This window comes from Syngnathoides biaculeatus, chromosome 3, assembly GCF_019802595.1.
Source record: "Syngnathoides biaculeatus isolate LvHL_M chromosome 3, ASM1980259v1, whole genome shotgun sequence".
NCBI classification, from domain to species: Eukaryota; Metazoa; Chordata; class Actinopteri; order Syngnathiformes; family Syngnathidae; genus Syngnathoides; species Syngnathoides biaculeatus.
The window spans coordinates 16,572,951-16,593,754 of record NC_084642.1 but is presented as its reverse complement, the minus strand read 5'-3'; the positions used below and the strand labels follow the sequence as shown (position 1 = coordinate 16,593,754).

The 20,804-nt window shown below is 41.8% G+C and overlaps 1 protein-coding gene across 1 annotated transcript; it reads left to right on the top strand.

The window, feature by feature from the left end:
- Positions 1–206: 206 nt before the first annotated feature.
- LOC133498128 (ubiquitin-conjugating enzyme E2 Q2-like) lies at positions 207–18,848 on the top strand. Its single transcript, XM_061814596.1, has 13 exons — positions 207–1,149; positions 4,209–4,313; positions 6,699–6,821; positions 6,931–6,984; positions 7,119–7,259; positions 8,779–8,863; positions 12,298–12,358; positions 12,441–12,531; positions 12,603–12,661; positions 12,743–12,791; positions 12,899–12,994; positions 14,495–14,561; positions 16,288–18,848. Exons 1-13 carry the CDS (start codon positions 991–993, stop codon positions 16,317–16,319), a joined length of 1,122 nt encoding a protein of 373 aa, XP_061670580.1. The 5' UTR covers positions 207–990; the 3' UTR covers positions 16,320–18,848.
- Positions 18,849–20,804: the final 1,956 nt, after the last annotated feature.

Genomic DNA, 20,804 nt, shown 5'->3' with positions numbered 1-20,804 from the left:
ACATCTGGTTTGATCATTGGTCTCACAGTTCTGAGGTCCAGGGTTCAATCCCGGCCCTGCCTGTGTGGAGTTTGCATTTTCTTCCCATGGTTGCACTCCGGTTTCCTCCCATATCCCAAAAACATGCACTAATTGGACACTCTAAATTGCCCCTAGGTGTGATTGTGTGTGCAGCTGTTTGTCTCTATGTGCCCTGCGATTGGCTGGCGACCAGTTCAGGGTGTACCCTGCCTCGTGCCCGTTGACAGCTAGGATAGGCTCCAGCACACCTGCGACCCTTATGGGGATAAGCGGCTCAGAAAATAGATAAGTGGATGGACAGATATATTGTTGTACTGAGAAATCAAATTGAATTTGCACTCAATTTGGGACTAAGGACTGGATCCCGCGCGGGAGATGGCGCTGGGAATTGTGGGATGCTGCGGGAACGGCGAGCTCACGGAACGCCATCTTTAAACCCCAACAGTGAGGGCAACCAAGTCCGATAAAAGTAGATGAACCGGGATGAAAAACACTGTCCCTCCTCCGGCGGATTATTTGCGCCCGCAGCGGGGTAGCGGTGCGAACTGTGCGCTCGCCCGCCACTTCGATGACTAACGGGGGCGCCGTACCATGGAAGCGAGCGGACGAGATGTGCGGACGCCGCTTTTAAGACACTTGTCCTGATAGGCGGCCAACAACAATAGACTACAACAACGGACGAGTATGCTAACGTGTTAACGTTAGCCGCTACGTCGGTGAAAACATCCAATTGATATTAACTTGAACCGGACGCTTTCCGCGGAGGGCACTGGCTTGTTTGGACTCACGCGGGGAAGCTCCGGCGACAAAGTGTGATCGTTTAACTCCAAAATTACACACGGATATTTTTTGGTACATTTAAAAAAAACCCCAAAATATTATTTTAGCTAATATCTTAAGCTAGCTCCGAGCTAAAGCCCCGGCTTCTTCAACCCCTCCCCGAGCGGCCCGGCCGGAGATGCGTGGAAGATGTCGGTGTCGGGGCTGAAGGCCGAACTGAAGTTTTTGGAGTCCATTTTCGACCCAAACCATGAACGATTCCGGATTATCGACTGGAAGCCCGACGAGCTGAGCTGTCAGTTTAACGTAACTGGGGAGAAGCTGCTCATCATACACTGTAACATAACTGTAAGTATAATAACGGCGACTGACATGTTTATTGGGGTGGTTAGCAGGCAAGCTAAAGTTAGCCGGTTAACTTGCTACTCAAGTAGCAGAATACGAGCTAAGGCTGTGTGATCATGCTACACGGGGAAACATTTAGAAATATACTTTGTTCACCCGTAATGGAAATTCGATTTTAGCACTCAAATCAGGGAATCTTTGCTTTGTGGATTCCACATCCTAAGCATGTAAAAACAGAACCATCCTCCGCTGATACGGAAGAGCTAAGTCTACATTTTAAAAACAAACTCTCACGGAGCTGCAAACTGGAAAGGTTGCCACTCAACTCTGTTGATCTTCAATGTAAGCTATATATTTTACTGTAGGAATAAATTGTCATTACACACAACTAAACAAATGTCCGCGAAACGTGGAAGTGCTTGTAATCGTCTAGGCTGTCATTGTACATCACTAACGCAGGTAGATGAACAAAGGTATATATTTTGTCGGAAATAAACGTGTTTTTTCCACTCCATTTAAGTGCATTGGACTGTTTGCCAAGCCATACACTATTATTTCTCACACTGGAGCTGCTACAATTAACTGATTAATTGATAACTAATTGAGCATCAAATTGAATGTCAGCTATTGATTGTTCGATAATCGATTCATTTTTAGAGACCATATTTGACTTAAAATTACTTAAATCCTCTGAGTTTCAGTCCCTCAGCAGTAAATAACTCAGATTCTGGTTGTTGTCCACGAAAACACACGTCTTTTGCATTTAATCACAATAAGACTTTTTCAAACATCTGCTTTTACTATGGAAAACAACACCTGTGTTTATAATAGGTCCTTGTATTCTGATTAGAATTAGGGTACAAGGCTAAACCAAATAAAAATGTTCATTATAAACCCATGGTTCTCAACTGTTGTCAGCCTGGGATCTGCATTTTCAGGGAAGAAATACTTCTTGAAGTTTTCTTACTATGTTCCATGTGGAAACTTGTTAGCCCCCTCTAGTTTAACAAGAAAAAATACATCTGAATACGAATGCAACCCATCCAAAAGGGGCTGCGACGCAATTTTGGGTCTCAAACCGCTAGTTAAGAATCACTGATAGAAACTCCTCATTAAGAATAAACAAGATAAAAACAAATTGAACTTCATTCTGTTCCACTGTTAGATTTCTTTTCCCCAAACCAATCAAAAGTCATGTAAACGCATCAGTCGCAAAAGTCAGGCGTGTCCGCTTTTAGTCTTGCGATAAATGTGTAGTGATTTCATAATTTCCGCACTTGAAAATATTGGAATTTAAAACAGAGCTGGTCTGCGAGCAAGTGCTTGGCCATTTTAAGTTCTTGAAACTACCTTTTATCAATCTCTTGCTTTAACATAAGTGTAAAAGGATCGTAACTACTGTGCGAAATGGGCGTCTGATCTCCATATCGGTGGACGGCATGATGTTGATGTAGATCTGTGTATATGACAAGTCTGTAAAATGGCTGTTCTGATTTGAATGTAGTGGTGCATGTAAATGCCAGCTAGTGATAGATCACATCACATGTAAACACTTGAGTTTCAATCTTCAGTATTAAAGGTCAGAGGACAAAGATGCTCAAATTTTTCTTTAACTCTAGAACCCCTTTACAAACCACGTGGCATTTCAAAGTGATTATATAGCATATATACAGCAGTTAAATTGCTAAATATGATGCAGAATACACTTTCTGCTTTGCGCATCCAGTGCCTTCCGGTCTTCATCTCTATCTAGCCCTGTGATGTAGTAGCACAAGCCAAACAGCCTGTTCAATCTACACTGTGCGCTATTGTTCCACGCTTTTGTTCGTGTCCTTGTGTATTTTTTGTCATATGAGTTAGCGATGTCACGATGGTTTATTGTGTAGCATTTGGTTGTACAAATGGTTCCGGCAGGGGGGTGCATTCCAAGTGAAAAAGGAATATGTGACCGGTGGATAGATCAAGTTCATCAACAGGTAAAGAATTGTGCTGAGGACTTCAAACTGGCATGTTTTGAGAAAGACTTGGCGGAAACGGATAAACAGGTGTAGTTAGGCAGAGGCTGAAACCAGCTGCAGTGCCAACTGTTTTTCTCACGACCACCGGGACCTCAACCACCAGCAAGAGAAGTAACTGAATCTCGGAGCAGTGAAGTGGCGCAGAAATAAGGTGAAGATTTCCTTGTATATAACTGTGCCTCTATTGTGGTTACTATGTACTGGGTAGTGGGGAGATAATACCCACATAAGTATTCGGTACTGATGTCTTTACTTTTGCCGATATGAGAAGCCAGTGGACACACCAAAGACTTTCTGCATGGCGTGTTACGAAGCTACTCGAACGAGGAGCACATAATATGTAGGAACACTGCATACTATGTAGAAGCTTTTGCCGTGTTACTGAAACACATACAAAATATAATACGTACAGTTCTGCCAAAAATATTGGCACTCCAGAAGTGACATTATTTCCAGCCATGGCTGTATAAGAAGAAATGCTTTTGATATACCATCACACTGACCCACTGGACACTCTTTTTCTGCTGGATGGCTGGTACGAGGCTACTCGTTCTCATCACTGTAAGGTTCTGACCTCCTGATCACCTCAAATGTACAGTCTGATGATACCAAGTTCTTTTGGGTTCTCCTGTACATGGAAATTCTCCTCCTCCTACTCATATTCCAACATGTTGCACGCCATTCTGTATACTGTGTAGCTTGCTGTGTTTGTCAATTGCAACGGTACTCCCGGTAGCCTTTGTTGTGGTTAGGGTAACCACACCCCGGTGTCTTGAGCTTCGGGTATATGTATGTATTGCTCAATATGTGTAATAAAACCTAATTTTTAGCTAAACTATAGTTGACAGCTGGCTGGAAGTTTGGTGCATGTATTACCTTACATAAGCAATGCAAATATGAAGCGTAACTGACCTCATGGTATCTTTGTCATCTGACCTTTAAATTGTTGTTGCAACGCTGACACAGGTTTAGAGCATTTGTGCTACCAAACTCACTAAAATAAAACCTAAAATAGGAACTTGTTTTTATTTTGTGTGTGTTCAGGAGTCATATCCATCTACACCGCCCATTTGGTTCGTGGACTCTGACGACCCCAGCTTGGCACAAGTGTTGGAACGTTTGGAGGATGTGAGGAAAGGCAGCACACTGGTAACTATCAACAGAATCTAGATCTGTTTTATGGCATATACTAGCAACTGCCGTAACATGCAATCCAAATACAAAATCTTGTGACTTTTTCTGCAAGAAAATGTGAGGCTTTAGTGTAGCAGTCCCCAGTCTTTTCAGAGCTAGGACCAGTTGTACACAAAGCAGTGTTTTGACGCACCACAGAAAAAACAATGAAAACAAGTATTTAAATACACAACTCACTAATACACTGAATGTAGTTAGTTGTTCTAAATAGTAGGAGCCCTGCACATTTTTTCTCTTCAGTGATCTGGTCCCATTTGTGGATAGTGGAAGACAGCAACACCCAAAATGTGTCACTTACTTCAAAGTTATTGGAACAGCAAGGTCATTTCCTCTGCTTTTGTTGTATTTTGAAGACATTTGGGTTTCAGATCAAAAAATGAATACGGGGGTCCTCAACGTCCATTTTAGTTACGTTCCGAACGGCTGAACGTGATGTGAAAATTAATGTAAGTTGTTACTATACGTTCCAATAAGGTGTGACTGTTCATACTCTAATATGCGATCTTTGACGGGCATTTGGAGGAAATTTGCAACGTTCACATGTTTTTCACCAGCATCAATTTTTCTGATAATAGCCACCTTCGTTTCAAGTGAGATGGCTTGCTGCTTCTTTTGACTACCGCGACTGCTTGTAGACTTTCGCTTTTGACCAACCATATTTGCTTAGGGTTACAAATACGCAAAACAATGTACTGTATATGTAAACACAGAGATCACAGATACGACTTCTTAACACAACACTAACACACGATGAACTGGGAAGAGGCAAGGCTCATTCAGTCTGTCATTTGCGCCATGTAAACAATGGACGCAGTGTCGAATGTAACTGTGACTTGGTCTACTCATCTTGACATAAATACCATGAAATAAAAGCTGGAATTCTGAACTTTTTATCGCATAATCTTTTATGTAGTCAACATAAAGCATAAACAATTGTCCTTGCCGTTCCAACACTTTTGGAGGGGACTGCATGTCCACACTTGTAGCCGACTGTCGATTGGCTGCAAGCATTATATGTAATGTTTTTTAAGTTTCACTTTCTGTCCTCCCTGTCATGGTTTCATTTTTTTATACTTTGTCAAGGCCACAAAATTATTCACATCCTTGTCACTTCAGCCTTCACAATGCACCGCCCAGCTTGGCTCCTTTATCTTCACCTATTGCTTTGCATTGACAGAATATGGTTGGATTTTGGTATGCTGGGTGTGGGATCATCGTGCGTACTTTCCTAAGTGAATCTTTGAAATATGCATGGTTTGATATATCTGGTATTTTTAGGGGTCAAACTTCATTTTTAGCTTTTAGCCAGTACTAAGCCTATCTCGTGCATCCTCCTCTAGCACCCACTGTCCTCATGTCCTCCCTCACAACATCCATCAAGCTTTTTGGTCTTCCTCTCGCTCTTTTGCCTGTCAACTCCATCCTGAGCACCCTTCTACCAATATTCTCACTCTCTCGTCTCTGAACATGTCCAAACTATCGAAATCTGCTCTCTCTAACCTTGTCTCCAAAACATCCAACTTTGGCTGTCCCTCTAATGAGCTCATTTCTAATCCTATCCAACCCGGTCACTCCAAACGAGAACCTCAACATCTTCATTTTTGCTATTTTCAGTTCTGCTTCCCGTTGTTTCTTCAGTGCCACCGTCTCTAATCCGTACATCATGGCTGCCTCACCACTGTTTTATAAACTTTTCCCTTCATCCTAGCGGAGACTCTTCTGTCACATAGAACACCAGTCACCTTCCGCCAACTGTTCCAATCTGCTTGGACCCGTTTCTTCACTTCCTTACCACACTCACCATTGCTTTGTATTGTTGACCCCAAGTATTTGAAGTCATCCACCCTCTTCTCCCTGGAGCTTCACTCCTCCTCCTCCGCCCCTCACATTCATGCACATATATTCTGGTATTGTCTTCTTTCGGCTTGTCCCGTTAGGGGTTGCCACAGGGTGTCATCTTTTTCCATCTAAGCCAATCTCGTGGATCCTCCTCTCTAACACCCACTGTCCTCATGTCCTCCCTCACAACATCCATCCACCTGTTCTTTGGTCTTCCTCTCGGTCTTTTGCCTGGCAGCTCCATCCTCTTTGCACAACTGTGAGTTAAAAAAAAATAATAATAATAAAAAAATACTGCTGTCGTACTAGGGTGGTTCCAATTACCGTAGACAAATTCTCTATGGTGTTTACATGTGCAATTAAGATGATTCTAATTTAATGGATGCCTAACGCTTTTAATAAGAATCTCACGCACTCTTTGATAAGTGAGGCCCCAAGTGTATTTGTCTCTTTCAATCATATATTGTCAACATATCAACCTTGTGAATTTCTCTTCTCCAGCTTTTACAGCAGTTAAAGAAGCTGATTTGTGACCTCTGCCGACTGTACAATCTTCCCCAACATCCAGATGTGGAGATGCTTGACCAGCCGCTGCCCGCCGGCCCCGTTGGACAGGACCGAAAGGTACGCTCGACACTGCTTGTTGCACTTTTTTTCATTATGTATCTGGATACATTGTGGTCACCTACAACCACGGTCTTGAAGTTGTAATGGTGTGTTTGTTTGTGTGTAGCATGGGACAGAGGAGGTCACATCAGAAGAGGAGGAGGAGGAAGAGATGGGAGAGGTGACAATATTTGTACCAAAACACTTCCTGTTTGTAAATTGGAGATTTAAGTGGCTAGAGATGAATATTGTTCCGTCCGTCATCATGGTAATTATTTTGAGCATATTTCACATCTCATCTGTGGCCTCTAACAGGACATAGAAGACCTGGACCACTATGAAATGAAAGAGGAGGAGCCCGTTGAAGGCAAGAAGTCAGAAGACGACGGCATTGAGAAGGAGAATCTGGCCGTCCTGGAGAAGATCCGGAAGAATCAGAGGCAGGACCACTTGAACGTGAGTTCCTTCTTGGCCACGTTTCTATGTTAACGGAAGATTTGGCATTTAATTGCCTTTTCGTTTTACATACAACTCAGCAATGATGGATGTTACTGCTTTCACCCAGCGACACGGCACCCCATATTCAAATAATTCAATGATGCTGACCAGTGTGGCATAACAAACACTTGTCAAAAAGTGACCATTTTTTTTTCACAAAAGTGCAGAAGTGTGAAACTTCACACTCCCGTTTTGTTGCCGTATACATGGGTCTGTTAAAATGCAAACAAATTTAGACTGACTTCAACCCCCCGTGCGCATTTTTTTTTCATTAGTGCTGTTTATGCAGAGCAATGACAATCCAAATTTCCAGGTTTTCACTGGCCATTTGAAATTGGATAGAGCCGTAACGGGGTAGGGTTTGGGGGTGCACCTATGTCTCAGGGAACAATGAAGACAGTGAAGCTTGTCATGCAACCCTCAGTCCTCCTACCACAGTTCTGGCAGTCTCTTACACACAGTTTTACACCTCTGTTACTGCTCTGATACTACCTCCAACGGCAGGAAAATTGTAGCTCACTGTCATCCCGCCCATTGTATTAGCACTTTACAGGGTCTCTGACCTCAAGCCTTTTTCAGCGGTGGCCCTGTCAGGTCATCATGAGCCAAGATGTGGTGGCCCTGTCAGAACCTGTACTGACTCTTTATGTTCATGACATAGTACATTAGGTTTTTGTGATCATTTTGTGTTTAGCATCTTTATGCTGTAGCCTGTTATTTTAAACCCTTTATTATTAGCACAGTTGCATTCATGGTGATGACTCTGCATTAACCTCACTAAAAATCAAGGCATTGCAATTGCATACACTAATAATATTGATCTAAAGAATAAATTAATTACAAAATCATCATGGTAATTAGGTATACTTATCATTGACATTCCAACTACGGTTTATCATTTCTTGATAAAATATGGTCAGGAGGGCATATTTAGATTCTACAGGCTCCAAGGTACAAGCTGCTGTTTGAGACGAGCAACGTTCGTCTTCAGGCTAACCCAAACGCTTGCCGGTTTATCCAGTTTGGTGGTGCTTGTCACGTCTTCGCTTTACTTCATCACAACATGCTGTTGTGGGCGGGATGCTTCGGTCATAAAAGAATTTCCGCCTGACAGTGAAAATGAACTTTTGGGTCGTTTTCGGCGGGTGAATGTTTTAGGTGATTTTGAAAAATTTGACTCACCCAAGTGGGACTAATTTAGCAGCATAGTGGCCCTGGGGCACCATTAATTTTGGATTTTAGTTTATACAGAACAGTGATGAAATGAAAATTTTATAGGAAGAAAATGAAAGCTTTTATGGGAAGCTCGTTGAACTGAAACAGAAGTGGGAACATTGGGAAATTTACCATAGTGCCAGACACACAGTCACCATCCCGCTTTTGTTACAGCGGTGCCTTGAGATACGATACCTAATGTTTCTGGTTTCCTGCTCTGGTTAAACGTGCTTCTTTGACTGATTTGCTCATTTTTCTTCAGGGAGCCGTCTCTGGTTCTGTGCAAGCCTCGGACCGCCTGATGAAGGAGCTCAGAGAGATCTACAGGTCTCAGAGTTACAAAACTGGTATGCTTTCTTGCACACAGGAACCAAGAATCACAGAGTTGTTCACACGCTTGTTTGTATACCATATATATGTTTAATAGGAAGTATTGGAATAGTAGTGAATTTGAAAGACATCTGTTGATTCATTGTTGCTATTGATCCTTTGCATTTACTGAGGTACACCTGCAGCTCTAATGACATCATATACATTTGAATGAGGCTGTCAGTGAGGCATTCATTGAATAATGCAGTCAACCCCCACTTAGTGCTGGTGATGCATTACAGACCCACCCACAACAAGTGAAAATCTGCGAGATCTTAAGAGATCATGTTCTTTAAAAAAAAAAAAAAATTCTCAGTAGGGTAAGACATCATGTGAATTTGAGTGATTCTCGTTCCTATTCCAGTTCCTTATTTCGATTCCGCTCCCATACGATTCGCTATTCTGATTTTTATTTTTAGGGGGCTGGTTCAAAAACATATGGCTTCAATAAATATCAACTATGAACTAAAGGGCATTATGTGTGGAAACTAACCCATCCATTCATTTTTACCCCTTGGCCCCATTATCCTCACAAGGGTCGTGCGAGTGCTGGAGCCTATCCCAGTTATCTTTGGTCAGGATGCGGGGTACACCCTGAACTGGTCGTCAGCCAATTGCAGGGCACATACAAACAGCCATTTACAATCACATATGGGCAATTTGGACTCTAGAATTCATGCATGTTTTTGGGATGTGGGAGGAAACCGGAGTGCCCGAAGAAAACCCACACAGGGAGAACATGCAAACGCCACACAGGCGGGCCGGGATCTGAACCCCGGTCCTCAAACTGTTAGGCAAATGCTGTAACCAGTTGCTCACTGTGCCGGCTGGAACTAACCTAATGAACTTAATATTTATTAATGTTTCAGGTAAAAGTTAAATGTAGAAATTTTAAAATAATTTGGGACTGTTTTATCACGTCAAATGGTTTATTTGTGCTAGTTTTAACCCGACATCCTGTTTTAAGCTTGTAACATTTTTTTGAAGGCTACGCACTGGAACTCAGTATTTTGGCATGAAAAGTAACTTCGTGCTGCACTGGTGGGTTATTTTTATTTTACTGTATTTATTTTATAATGCATGGAACCAAATGCTATAAAAATCCCCGTTACCCACCAATGAGACACAAGGTTAGTTTTTGTGAGACGTTTGTGAATTTTGTCTCAATTCATTGTGATGTAAACTTGCTACGGAGTTTAACGTCAATGTTAAGCTCCCCCCCCCCCCCCGTCATCGGCTCTTATGTTGGTTTGAAGACAAAAACCTACACTAAAAACTACATCTTCTTTTCCTTTCGGCTTGTCCTGTTAGGAGTCGCCACAGTTGCTATATAATTGTACACGACTGATGTGCTATTTTTTGACTACCTGTATGTACTACTTCTTCTTTTCCTTTCGGCTTGTCCCGTTAGGGGTCGCCAAAGTGTGTCATCTTTTTCCATCTAAGCCTATCTCGTGCATCCTCCTTTAGCACCCACTGTCCTCATGTCCTCCCTCACAACATCCATCAAGCTTTTTGGTCTTCCTCTCGCTCTTTTGCCTGGCAGCTCCATCCTGAGCACCCTTCTACCAATATTCTCACTCTCGTCTCTGAACATGTCCAAACCATCGAAGTCTGCTCTCTCTAACCTTGTCTCCAAAACATCCAACTTTGGCTGTCCCTCTAATGAGCTCATTTCTAATCCTATCCAACCCGGTCACTCCAAACAAGAACCTCAACATCTTCATTTTTGCTATTTTCAGTTCTGCTGCCCGTTGTTTCTTCAGTGCCACTGTCTCTAATCCGTACATCATGGCTGGCCTCACCACTGTTTTATAAACTTTTCCCTTCATCCTAGCGGAAACTCTTCTGTTACATAGAACACCAGACACCTTCTGCCAACTGTTCCAATCTGCTTGGACCCGTTTCTTCACTTCCTTACCACACTCACCATTGCTTTGTATTGTTGACCCCAAGTATTTGAAGTCATCCACCCTCTTCTCCCTGGAGCTTCACTCCTCCTCCTCCGCCCCTCACATTCATGCACATATATTCTGTTTAACTTCGGTTAATCTTCATTCCTCTCCTTTCCAGTCTGTGGCTCCATCTTTCTAATTGTTCCTCCACCTGCTCCCTGCTTTCACTCCATATCACAATATCATATAGCATAACATATTTCTCCGGCACACTTGACTTGCGCATGCAGTACCACAGTTCCTCTCTTGGTACTCCGTCATAGGCTTTCTTTTCTAGGTCTACAAAGACACAATGTCGTGCTACAAACATATTAAAGCTTTTAAAAAAAAAAAAAAAAAAGGTAAAACATGCTTGTTTTAAGCTATTTAAGTTTACTGTTAAACTTACATGTAAAACAAGAGAATAAATAATTATACTGTATATTTAAACACTGTTAAAACAAGCCATAAAATTTCATCTAACAAAAGTCCTCTATTTTAATTCTAAAATATAATACAAAATTGTATCAGTGAGCAAGTGGAAATGTGTATATGTTAAGGTAAATCATAAAGTACACATTCAAATAATTCCTATCATTACATAAATGTACAAATAGGAGCAACACAAAGTAGAAAACAGCCAGGTTAAAGCTTTCACTACAACAAAGGTTTGTGCTGTCCTGGCGATATTTGAAATAACATTTCTAACATTCTTGACTACCAAACAGGTGTAAAAATGAACAGTGATTGCCTTAACGATGAAGGCGATTGATGCCTTTTTTTTCAGATCACTTTTTGTATTTGACAGTAAAATTATAAAAACCGCAAAACATTGGAATGAATTGGACTCTTTTGAAGTCCATAACATCTTTTCTTAACAACCACTGTTGATTCAACACCTTTTAGAAGTGTCTTGTTTTTCATTGATATTAGTGTGAAATACCCCTGATATTACCATTGAAAACTGAGCATTCTCTTTATCTTTTTATTCTATCCATCCATTTTCCACACCGCTTATCCTCACTGGGGTTGTCGGCGTGCTCGGGCTTATCCCACCTGTCTTATCCACCCTGAACTGGTCATCAGCCTATCGCAGGAAACGTAAACAAAAAAACATTTGCGCTGTCATTCACACCGATGGGCAATCTAGAGTCTTCACTTATCTACCATGTTTATGAATTGTGGGAGGAAACAGGAATAAACCGAGAAAACTCCAGCAGGCACGGGAAGAATATGCAAACTCGAAACGGGCGAGACCAGGATTTGAACCCTTTTCCTAAGAACTATGTGGCATATCTGCTTACCAGTCAGGAATTGTATCAAACAAGTCAACGTACATAAAGTATATATTAAATAGAAGTAACAATATAACATTAACCACATAAACAACAAACCAACCAGTCGTACACCATGCGGCCCAGCAGAATTATTGACAGAAATTGGATGTAAGTTTGTACTTCTTCCCTTTTGTCTGGCAGGCATCTACTCGGTGGAGCTGGTCAACGACAGCCTGTATGAGTGGCATGTCAAACTACGAACGTGAGTGAAACATTTTTAATGTCTTGTCGTCCTGTTTGGTAATAATACTGAATATTGAATTGTGTGTCGCCTTCACCCGCAGTGTGGATCCCGACAGTCCCTTACACAGCGACTTACAAGTCTTAAAAGAAAAGGAAGGAATAGACTACATTTTACTAAACTTCTCCTATAAAGTGAGTAAATGAAAGTGCCTGGCACATAATAACAATAAGGTAAATGTTTAAATCTGCATTTCTTCCTTCAGGATAATTTCCCTTTTGACCCTCCATTTGTGCGGGTTGTGTCACCCGTGCTGTCTGGGGGGTGAGTTATTCCCAATGTCACGTCAATACGATCAGGTTGAAAAGGGGGAAAGAATAAAGCTTCCTCTTTTGTCCACACTAGGTATGTTCTTGGAGGAGGTGCCCTGTGCATGGAGCTTCTCACCAAACAGGTGATTTCTTCTACGAATCATCTTCACAGTGTCTAATTTCGCACGCTTATTATATTTGTTTTGTCTAATAAAGACCCTTTTATGACTTTGTTGATGGTTCCTTTCAGGGTTGGAGCAGTGCCTATTCAATTGAGTCTGTCATCATGCAGATCAATGCCACTTTAGTCAAGGGAAAAGCCAGAGTGCAATTTGGAGCCAATAAAGTGAGCACAAAATTGTTTCTTAATTGTTTGGACATTAATGTTATTCAAAAGATTGCTGAAAAGAGCTGCCATTCTTGCAACTTGATTGTTTTATTGAACAACTGACTTATACATTAGAGACAAACATGGTAGTTGATTCATTGATCATTAAGAGTTTGATTAATAGATTTTGTAGAGGTGCAAAGATTAATTGAATAATTGACTTTAAATGATTTACTGTAGGGCGGCACGGTGGCTCAGCTGGAAAGCTTTGGCCCAGCTGGAAAACGTTGGCCTCACAGTTCTGTGGTCCTGGGTTCAATCCCGGACCTGCCTGTTTGGAGTTTGCACGTTCTCCCGTGCCTGAGCGTGTTTTCTCCAAGCACTGCGGTTTCCTCCCATATCCCAAAAACATGCAACATTAATTGGACACTCTAAATTGCCCCTAAATGTGATTGAGAGGGCGGCTGTTTGTCTCTATGTCCCCTGTGATTGGCTGCCGACCGGTTCAGGGTGTACCCCACCCCCTACACTTTGACCGTTAGGATAGGCTCCAGCATTCCCGTGACCCTCGTGAGGATAAGCGGCTAAGAAAATGGATGGATGGATGATTTACTGTATGGAGACCTTGCTTAAATTTGTTATATTAATAAATCAGGCTTATATTTATGTTTCATCAGAAGAAGACATTTGCAAACATCTTTTACATTGAAAAACGATTATAGTAAGTGAATGGTTGTCTGAATTTTTGCTCTCCACTGTCAGTTTTAAATCATACATTTTTGTAATAAATTTATGAAAATTCAAAAATAATTTTTATGCGATACATTGATTAATTGAAAAAATAATTGATAGATGACTCAATTATTAAAACAATCTTTAGTTGCAGCTAGTACTGCACCAAAACAAGACAGTGAGTCTGTTAATCTACAGCAACAATTATTTTAATAATGTCTAATTTTAGGGAAAACACAAATTGGGGTGTCAATAAACAGTAAACTTATGAGCTCATGTGTCGATGTGGTAATATTGTCAGCCTGATAACGAATTATGAATAATTAGTTCATGAACAATATTGCTCATGAATTCATTAATAAATCATTCCAAATAATCATTATTACAGAAAACAAAAAAGCAACAACAAAAAAAACCTACATTATGCAGCAGCCAGATTTATGGAACCTTTTTGAGACTGTATATTGTGTTATATTACAATCAGTACTGTTTATGCAACCTTTTATTTATCCATGTAAGGCAAGTGAGCACCAATTCTCATCTGCAGTGGCGACCTGACAAAAGAGTGACAGTAAAATGTGTAGTACACATGTACTTACATATAACACAGTAAAAGTGTTGTATTTATTCCTGTTCAATTATGCTTACTATATATTTGTTTAACACTCCTCCATTTTATGTTTTTATATGCTGGGGATTGGATACAGAAGTCTGACAAAGTATTTCACAGTGGCTCATATTTTGTTATAGTTTCAAAAGTTAACCTTATTCGATCCCTTCTCGTAGAACCAGTACAATCTAGCCAGAGCACAGCAGTCCTACAAATCGCTGGTCCAGATTCACGAAAAGAATGGTGAGTACTTTTTTTTTTTTTTTCCCCCTGCCATTTCTGTGGCATTTGCGTAACATTTGAGCATCATTAAACCGCTATGATGCTTCTATGGATCCAGTTTGTTTAATAATTACGAATCGAGGGTGGTAGATAAATAAAAGTTGTGTTCTGTAGCTACCTCCACTAAATCACACCACAGAAGGGTGAAAAACCCTGGCACCAAAACAACATGAGGCAAGTCTTTGAGTTCAAATATTGAAACCAAAAAAATAAATATAGCGGTAGCAGTATTAGTGTTTACATTCCCCCACCAAAACTGGCACTGAAATGGACGCTTCATTTTTGTGGCAATAAGAGCATCCCTGCAGGAGGGCTGAAAGAGGTCTCACGCCACTTTCGCTTTCCCAAAGACCCAAAGGGATGGCACAAGTTCACTTTAATAACCTTGATGCTGTGGCTGCTGTCACATAACATTCACGTCTCTTTGCTCGTGTGTCTAATATCCTACATTTTGCTCATAAAAGTCACATTTTCTTGTACTATGACTTCATTCTTATTTTCCATCTATGTATTTTTACAATAGGACTTTTTTTCCTCCTATTTCATTTTTATCATTTTTTTTCTCCTCATTTTAGTTCTCATAACAGTGAAGACTTTTATTCCTATAATGACTTTCATTTCTATTTAAAATGCAGCCATCCAGTTTATTTTTGCTCCATCTGACTTTATTTACAAAATTACATTTTGGCTGTAATATTTCAGCGTTATCTTGTGTATTTGTCGATATTTTTCCCCCAGTGTCCCTAAAATTTAGATCTACCATAATTCCCGGCCTACAGACCGCACCTGGTTATAAACCTAACCCAGTACATTTGTAAAGGAAATACCATTTGGCACATACATACGAGCGGCACGGTGGCTCAGCTGGTAAAATGTTGGCCTCACAGTTCTGAGGTCCCTGGTTCAATCCTGGACCCGTCAGTGTGGACTTTGCATGTTCTCCCCGTGCCTGTGTGGGTTTCCTCCGGGCACTCCCGCTTCCTCCCACACACCCAAAAACATTACATAACAACGTTAATTGGACACTCTAAATGGCCCCTAGGTGTGATTGTGAGTGCGGTTGTTTGTCTCGATGTTTCCTGCTATTGGCTGGCAACCAGTTCAGAGTGTACCCTGGCTCCTGCCTGTTGACAGCTGAGATAGGCTCCAGCCCTCCCCGCAACTCTTGTGAGGATAAGAGGCTAAGAAAATGGATGGATGGAAATACATATGCCGCAGCTGTGTAAAAGCCACAGGTGCCCACATTGAAATACGAGATATTTACAAAGAAAGACGATACACTGAAAGAGTTTAATGCTAGCGCGGTGCTAAGGCTAATGTGGCGCTAATGGTAAGGCTACCGTGGCGCTGACAGCGCCGGTTATAAAAAAAAAAAAAAAAAAAAATTACCGGTAAAAATCACTGAGAAACGCCAATAATACAGCAGCAACATGCTAGCACAGTGCTAACACTAGCGCAGCACTAACATGGCCTGTAAAAGTCACTTCCTCGGCACATATATTCCGGTCTCACTCTTACCTTTTCCGCTTGAGTGCTCGCTTGCGGCTCTTAGAAAAAAAATGCACAAATTATCCACATCACCGCATAAACCGCAGGGTTGAAAGTGTGTGAAAAAGTCACAACTTGTAGGCTAGAAATTACGGTAAACATGCTCATGTAATGAATCTGTCTTGCTTTTTGCCTCCAGGATGGTACACACCCCCAAAGGAAGATGGCTAAAGATTGTTTTCCCCCTTCCTGCTTCCGATTTTCCTTGTGACCACCTCCCCCACCTTCCCCAACCCTCCTCCACAAACCGTTTTGAACGTTTTGTGAACTCCAAGCCAAAATTCCTCATCTAGTGACCAACCAACCAGAAACAAAGCACATAAGCAAATATACCACCCCTCGGCATTGGACATCAGTCCCGCCGCCACATATTTATCTCCCGGTGGAAACGGTCAACTGAATAACCGCTGACACATCCATCACCGAGGCTGGTTTTTAATAGGACATTGCCAATTTGGCAACAGACTTGGTCTTGGACCACATCACCACGGTGGGGCTCGGTCTCTGTGGACCCTCCGCGTATGCCGAGCCGGCTCGCAATTCGGTGTCTCTTCATAACCTGAAGGCCTCAGGTGAAGTGAACAAACCTACATTTTGTCAGCTTGAGCCTGGCGTTGAGGGGAAAAAAAAAAGGACCGAACTGGACGGGATTGGCTCACATTGTAATTTAGTTCATTTTAATGCCACATTGTAAACATGTACATTTATATTTCCGTGAGAGGATGTTTATAATATGACCTCCTCGCATCCCCCTGAGACTGTGTACGCCAGTGTGGGCCACAACTATCAACAGCAACCTTCCCTCTTGGAACAAAGAAGTTGCCACACGGATACTTTTGCAGAAGGAAACTAAAGTATGCCATGTTCGTATGTAAGGCTAATGACTACTGCGTGTGTGTGTGTGTGTGTGTGTGTCCCCCGTCCCCCAGTATTCATTTGTAATCCAGGTGACAATAACCGCTTTTAGGCAGAAAGCTGCAAAATATTGCCTCCATCCGAGCCACCGCAGAAGATGACAAAAATCCAGTTCAATGCCGCCGGGGGGTTGTATGTAATACTTGTCGGACTGGAATTCCACATCAACAGGTGGAGAAGTGGGGGTCACTTCTTACACTTTGCACACCCTGCCCAGACATTGCAGAATACTTTACGCCCAGGTGGCATCCCACTTCTGGCACGGTTTCCAATACTACCTCCAAAGGCCGTAAATCACCAGTTTGACTTGGTTCCCACCTTTCCCTCTCGGTGCCATTTATCCTGAATAGCGACACGGGGAGGTGTGAAGGGCCAGCAATAGGGCGGCGTAAAAGTTGTCATTGACCCCTCCTCTTCGACGATGCGTTTTTATCACAGCTGTCACGGTCATTCCACAAAGTTTTGGGGAGTCTTTTTGTTTTTTGTCATTCCTTCCACCAGATGTACCTCAATCAGGCTATGCATCGAATCACCAATTAATTGCACCGTTTCGTTCTCACAAGCCACGGCACCAATCATCTATTTCTGGGCTTGAGGAGGTGACAAGCAAAAAAAGTGACCTTCCAAGTCATCCTAGATGTTGAATTGGGTTTTCTTCAACTCACAGCAATAGTCTGAACTTTGCACCTCACTACTTCCATCACGGGAACTCCTTGCTCATCTGTGATATCAAGTGATTTTCTGTTCTGTGTTCATTCCATTTAAGCGCTCCCATCATGGGTTTTCACTGGTGTTACCCGCGCTGATTTAAAGTAGAACGTTGTCAAAAACAGCATAGGGAGCTCTGTTGTGAGGTTTTCACACATTGGTTTCGACCGAGACTACCACAAACGCCCCACATCCCATCAGTTTGCGTCACGGGATGAACCGGACACCGTTGTAGCCTCTTGGGACCGAAACAGAGTACCAAACTTCAGAGTGTGAGCAAAGCCTTAATTCCGTTGTTCCCTTGTGGGAAAAAAAATATATATATATATTTCAGCCACCGGGCCTCGTGTTTTCACTAGGTGGACCTTTTCGTCAAACGCCGTAGACACCTTCCGTGTCCATGTCGGCATAGTGTGGGAGTTGAGGCCGCAAACTCAGGAATGCATACTACAAACGTAGCGAAGAATCTTTCAAAGTCCTCATCCTGATCATTGCCGTGCATGTCAATTAATATAGCCCAACTCCTCAAAGTCATTGAAAGGCCTTGTTGGGTGGAAACTTAACATCGGTTTATCGGGTGGTGTCAGCATGTCACAGTATTGCTATTTCTCGGTGGTGTCAAACGCAAATCAAAGGACAGAGTTTCGTGTCATTTTGGATAGGTGTGGATTTACTTATTTTCCTCAGCTCAATTTCAAAGGCAACATCTTTAACCGAGCAACAATTACATCTCGGCTCTTGGCAGTAGTCATCAAGTGCACTGTGTGGGAAACCAGGTTAAACAAAGTTAAGTTCCAGTTCTACATAAAACCTCCTCCCCACCCCTCCCGAGTCTGATGTGCACTGAAATCAGCTCCCACGAAGTCCACTGCTGATCCAAAGTCAGAAGTGATGCCAGGTTTCCTTCCACTAAACTGCAGTTGTCCCCTGGCTTCTTAAGTTATGCACTGGTTAGCATGCTTGGCTTTCAGTTCATATTTTTGTTTTATTACCCCCCATTGCAAGGGTGAATTTGACCATGTAAAGTAATTTGTAAACTTGCATCAAGTTTATAAATAAAGAATTTTATGAAATATCCCTACGGTCTTTCCTTCTCCGTGGAATACTGGCCAACCATTCATTTGTCACGAATGAGCTGTCTCATTGCTTTTCAGCATCTTGACCAGTTTTTAAAGTCTGACAAATACCACATACTGCATTACAAAGAAGAAAATGGGCACATGTAATCTTACGTTTACTATTACGGCTCTACTACTCTTACTGTGTGTGACATTTGTCTTATACAGCCCACCATACGTCCAACTATATCTCCGGCAATCATGGGTCTCCTCCAAAGTGGATTCTGGGGTGGTACCAAGATGAACCTTAATGAGGCAGGACTCTGCCACACAACATTCAGACTGCAGAAAATAATGAAACGAAGGAAGTAGTAGTAGTTTATTGATGGGGTCCTCATTAGCCTTTGCAGAAACTTCCCTGGGTCTGTCAAGGGTAAAAACACTTTCAATGTCACACACTCAGTGTGGTCTTTTTACCTTCTGCAAAATTCAGCACATTTTGATCTTGACACTACATTAAATCATCCCATCGGTACATGTGAGTCCATATTCATTTATACATACAAATAGCAGTATAACACCACACAGGTCAGCCAGATACCCCCCCCCCCAAAAAAAAAAGAAAAAAAAACAGTAATAAGGTCTTCAATGATGGACAAGACAGAATCAGATCCACTGACTAAATTTACACAACCTAAATTTTATGTATTCCATAAAATTCTACTATCCATTTCAGTCTTTTTGCTTCATTTCATAATGTTGACTCCAGTGGTTTGTAGGTGGCAGATTATTTTTTTTTCCGCCTTTTCCAATCAGATTGCAGACTCTTATGTGATGCCATGTGAATCAAATGTGCTCAGGACCCTCAGAATTAATAAAGGTGTCCAATTTTAATTTAAACTACTGTTAATTGGACTGTTGAACCTGTTAGATTTGAAGATGGCCTTCGAGGGCCAGCTAGCTCGTCTAAACTCCTGTAAGCATTTTCAAATCTTGGTTAAGTTTAACTGGAAAACAGGTCTGGCGTCTCCTTCCTGTCTGGGTGTCTGTCTGCAGTGACCACTAGGCGGCAGTACTGCACCACCAACAGTATTTCCAGTAAACAAATATTTCATGTAGGCTGCGTTATAGGACAGGAAAAGTGGTACTTTTTCTTTTCCTGCAGTTTTTCTTTTCTTTTTACTTTGCTACTGTGTTTTATTATATCTCTAAGGGCCTCTGGAGGCCATCTTGAGTCCATTATTTGTTGCAGGTACACACAGTGAAGAAAACGAAAGGCCTCAAGGGGCCCAAAGGAAAGAAACAGTCCATCTCTATGATTAAACGTGTCCGCACGGAAGCCTCGATAGACAGAGTGACGAGTACACACAGTATCTATGTTGGCACCGTTCACTGGTCTATTACATTTTTTATTTTTAATGCGTTTGCCATCCTTCAGTCTGTCTGTTTGCCGAAATCACTCTGATATAGGGACATTATGTTCTGCCTGTCACTATACGTTGCTGACATAGGTAGATGAACCCAGGTACATGACTTGCATTAAGTAGTTTTTGGACCAATCAAAGGAATTTGTGCAATTTCCTATGGCACACCTGAGGGGTGGCCGATTAGAAAGTCTGAGTTTATGCAACTCATAAACCAGAGAGCCGTCGTACTGACAAAGTTGAAAGGCAAAATCATGCCATCCCACGTATTAATCATGACAGTTGCTGGGATTTGTGACAAACAATTTTTGTCAATCTTTCTGCCATATTCCAGCCCCCTTCTGTGGTCTATATTTCATGTAAACTGCATCTGATTGACGGAAAGACTTCAGGCTAAGGTTATTTAGCGCCACCTGTTCCCCCCGAAAGCAAATGTTTTTTTTTTCATGTTCCTGGAGGCTTGTAGCATTATCTCCCACTACATTTATTTACTCCATTTTTCCAAACGGCCTTTACGACATGCGGCATCAGCAGCTGTTTCCTGGAATTAA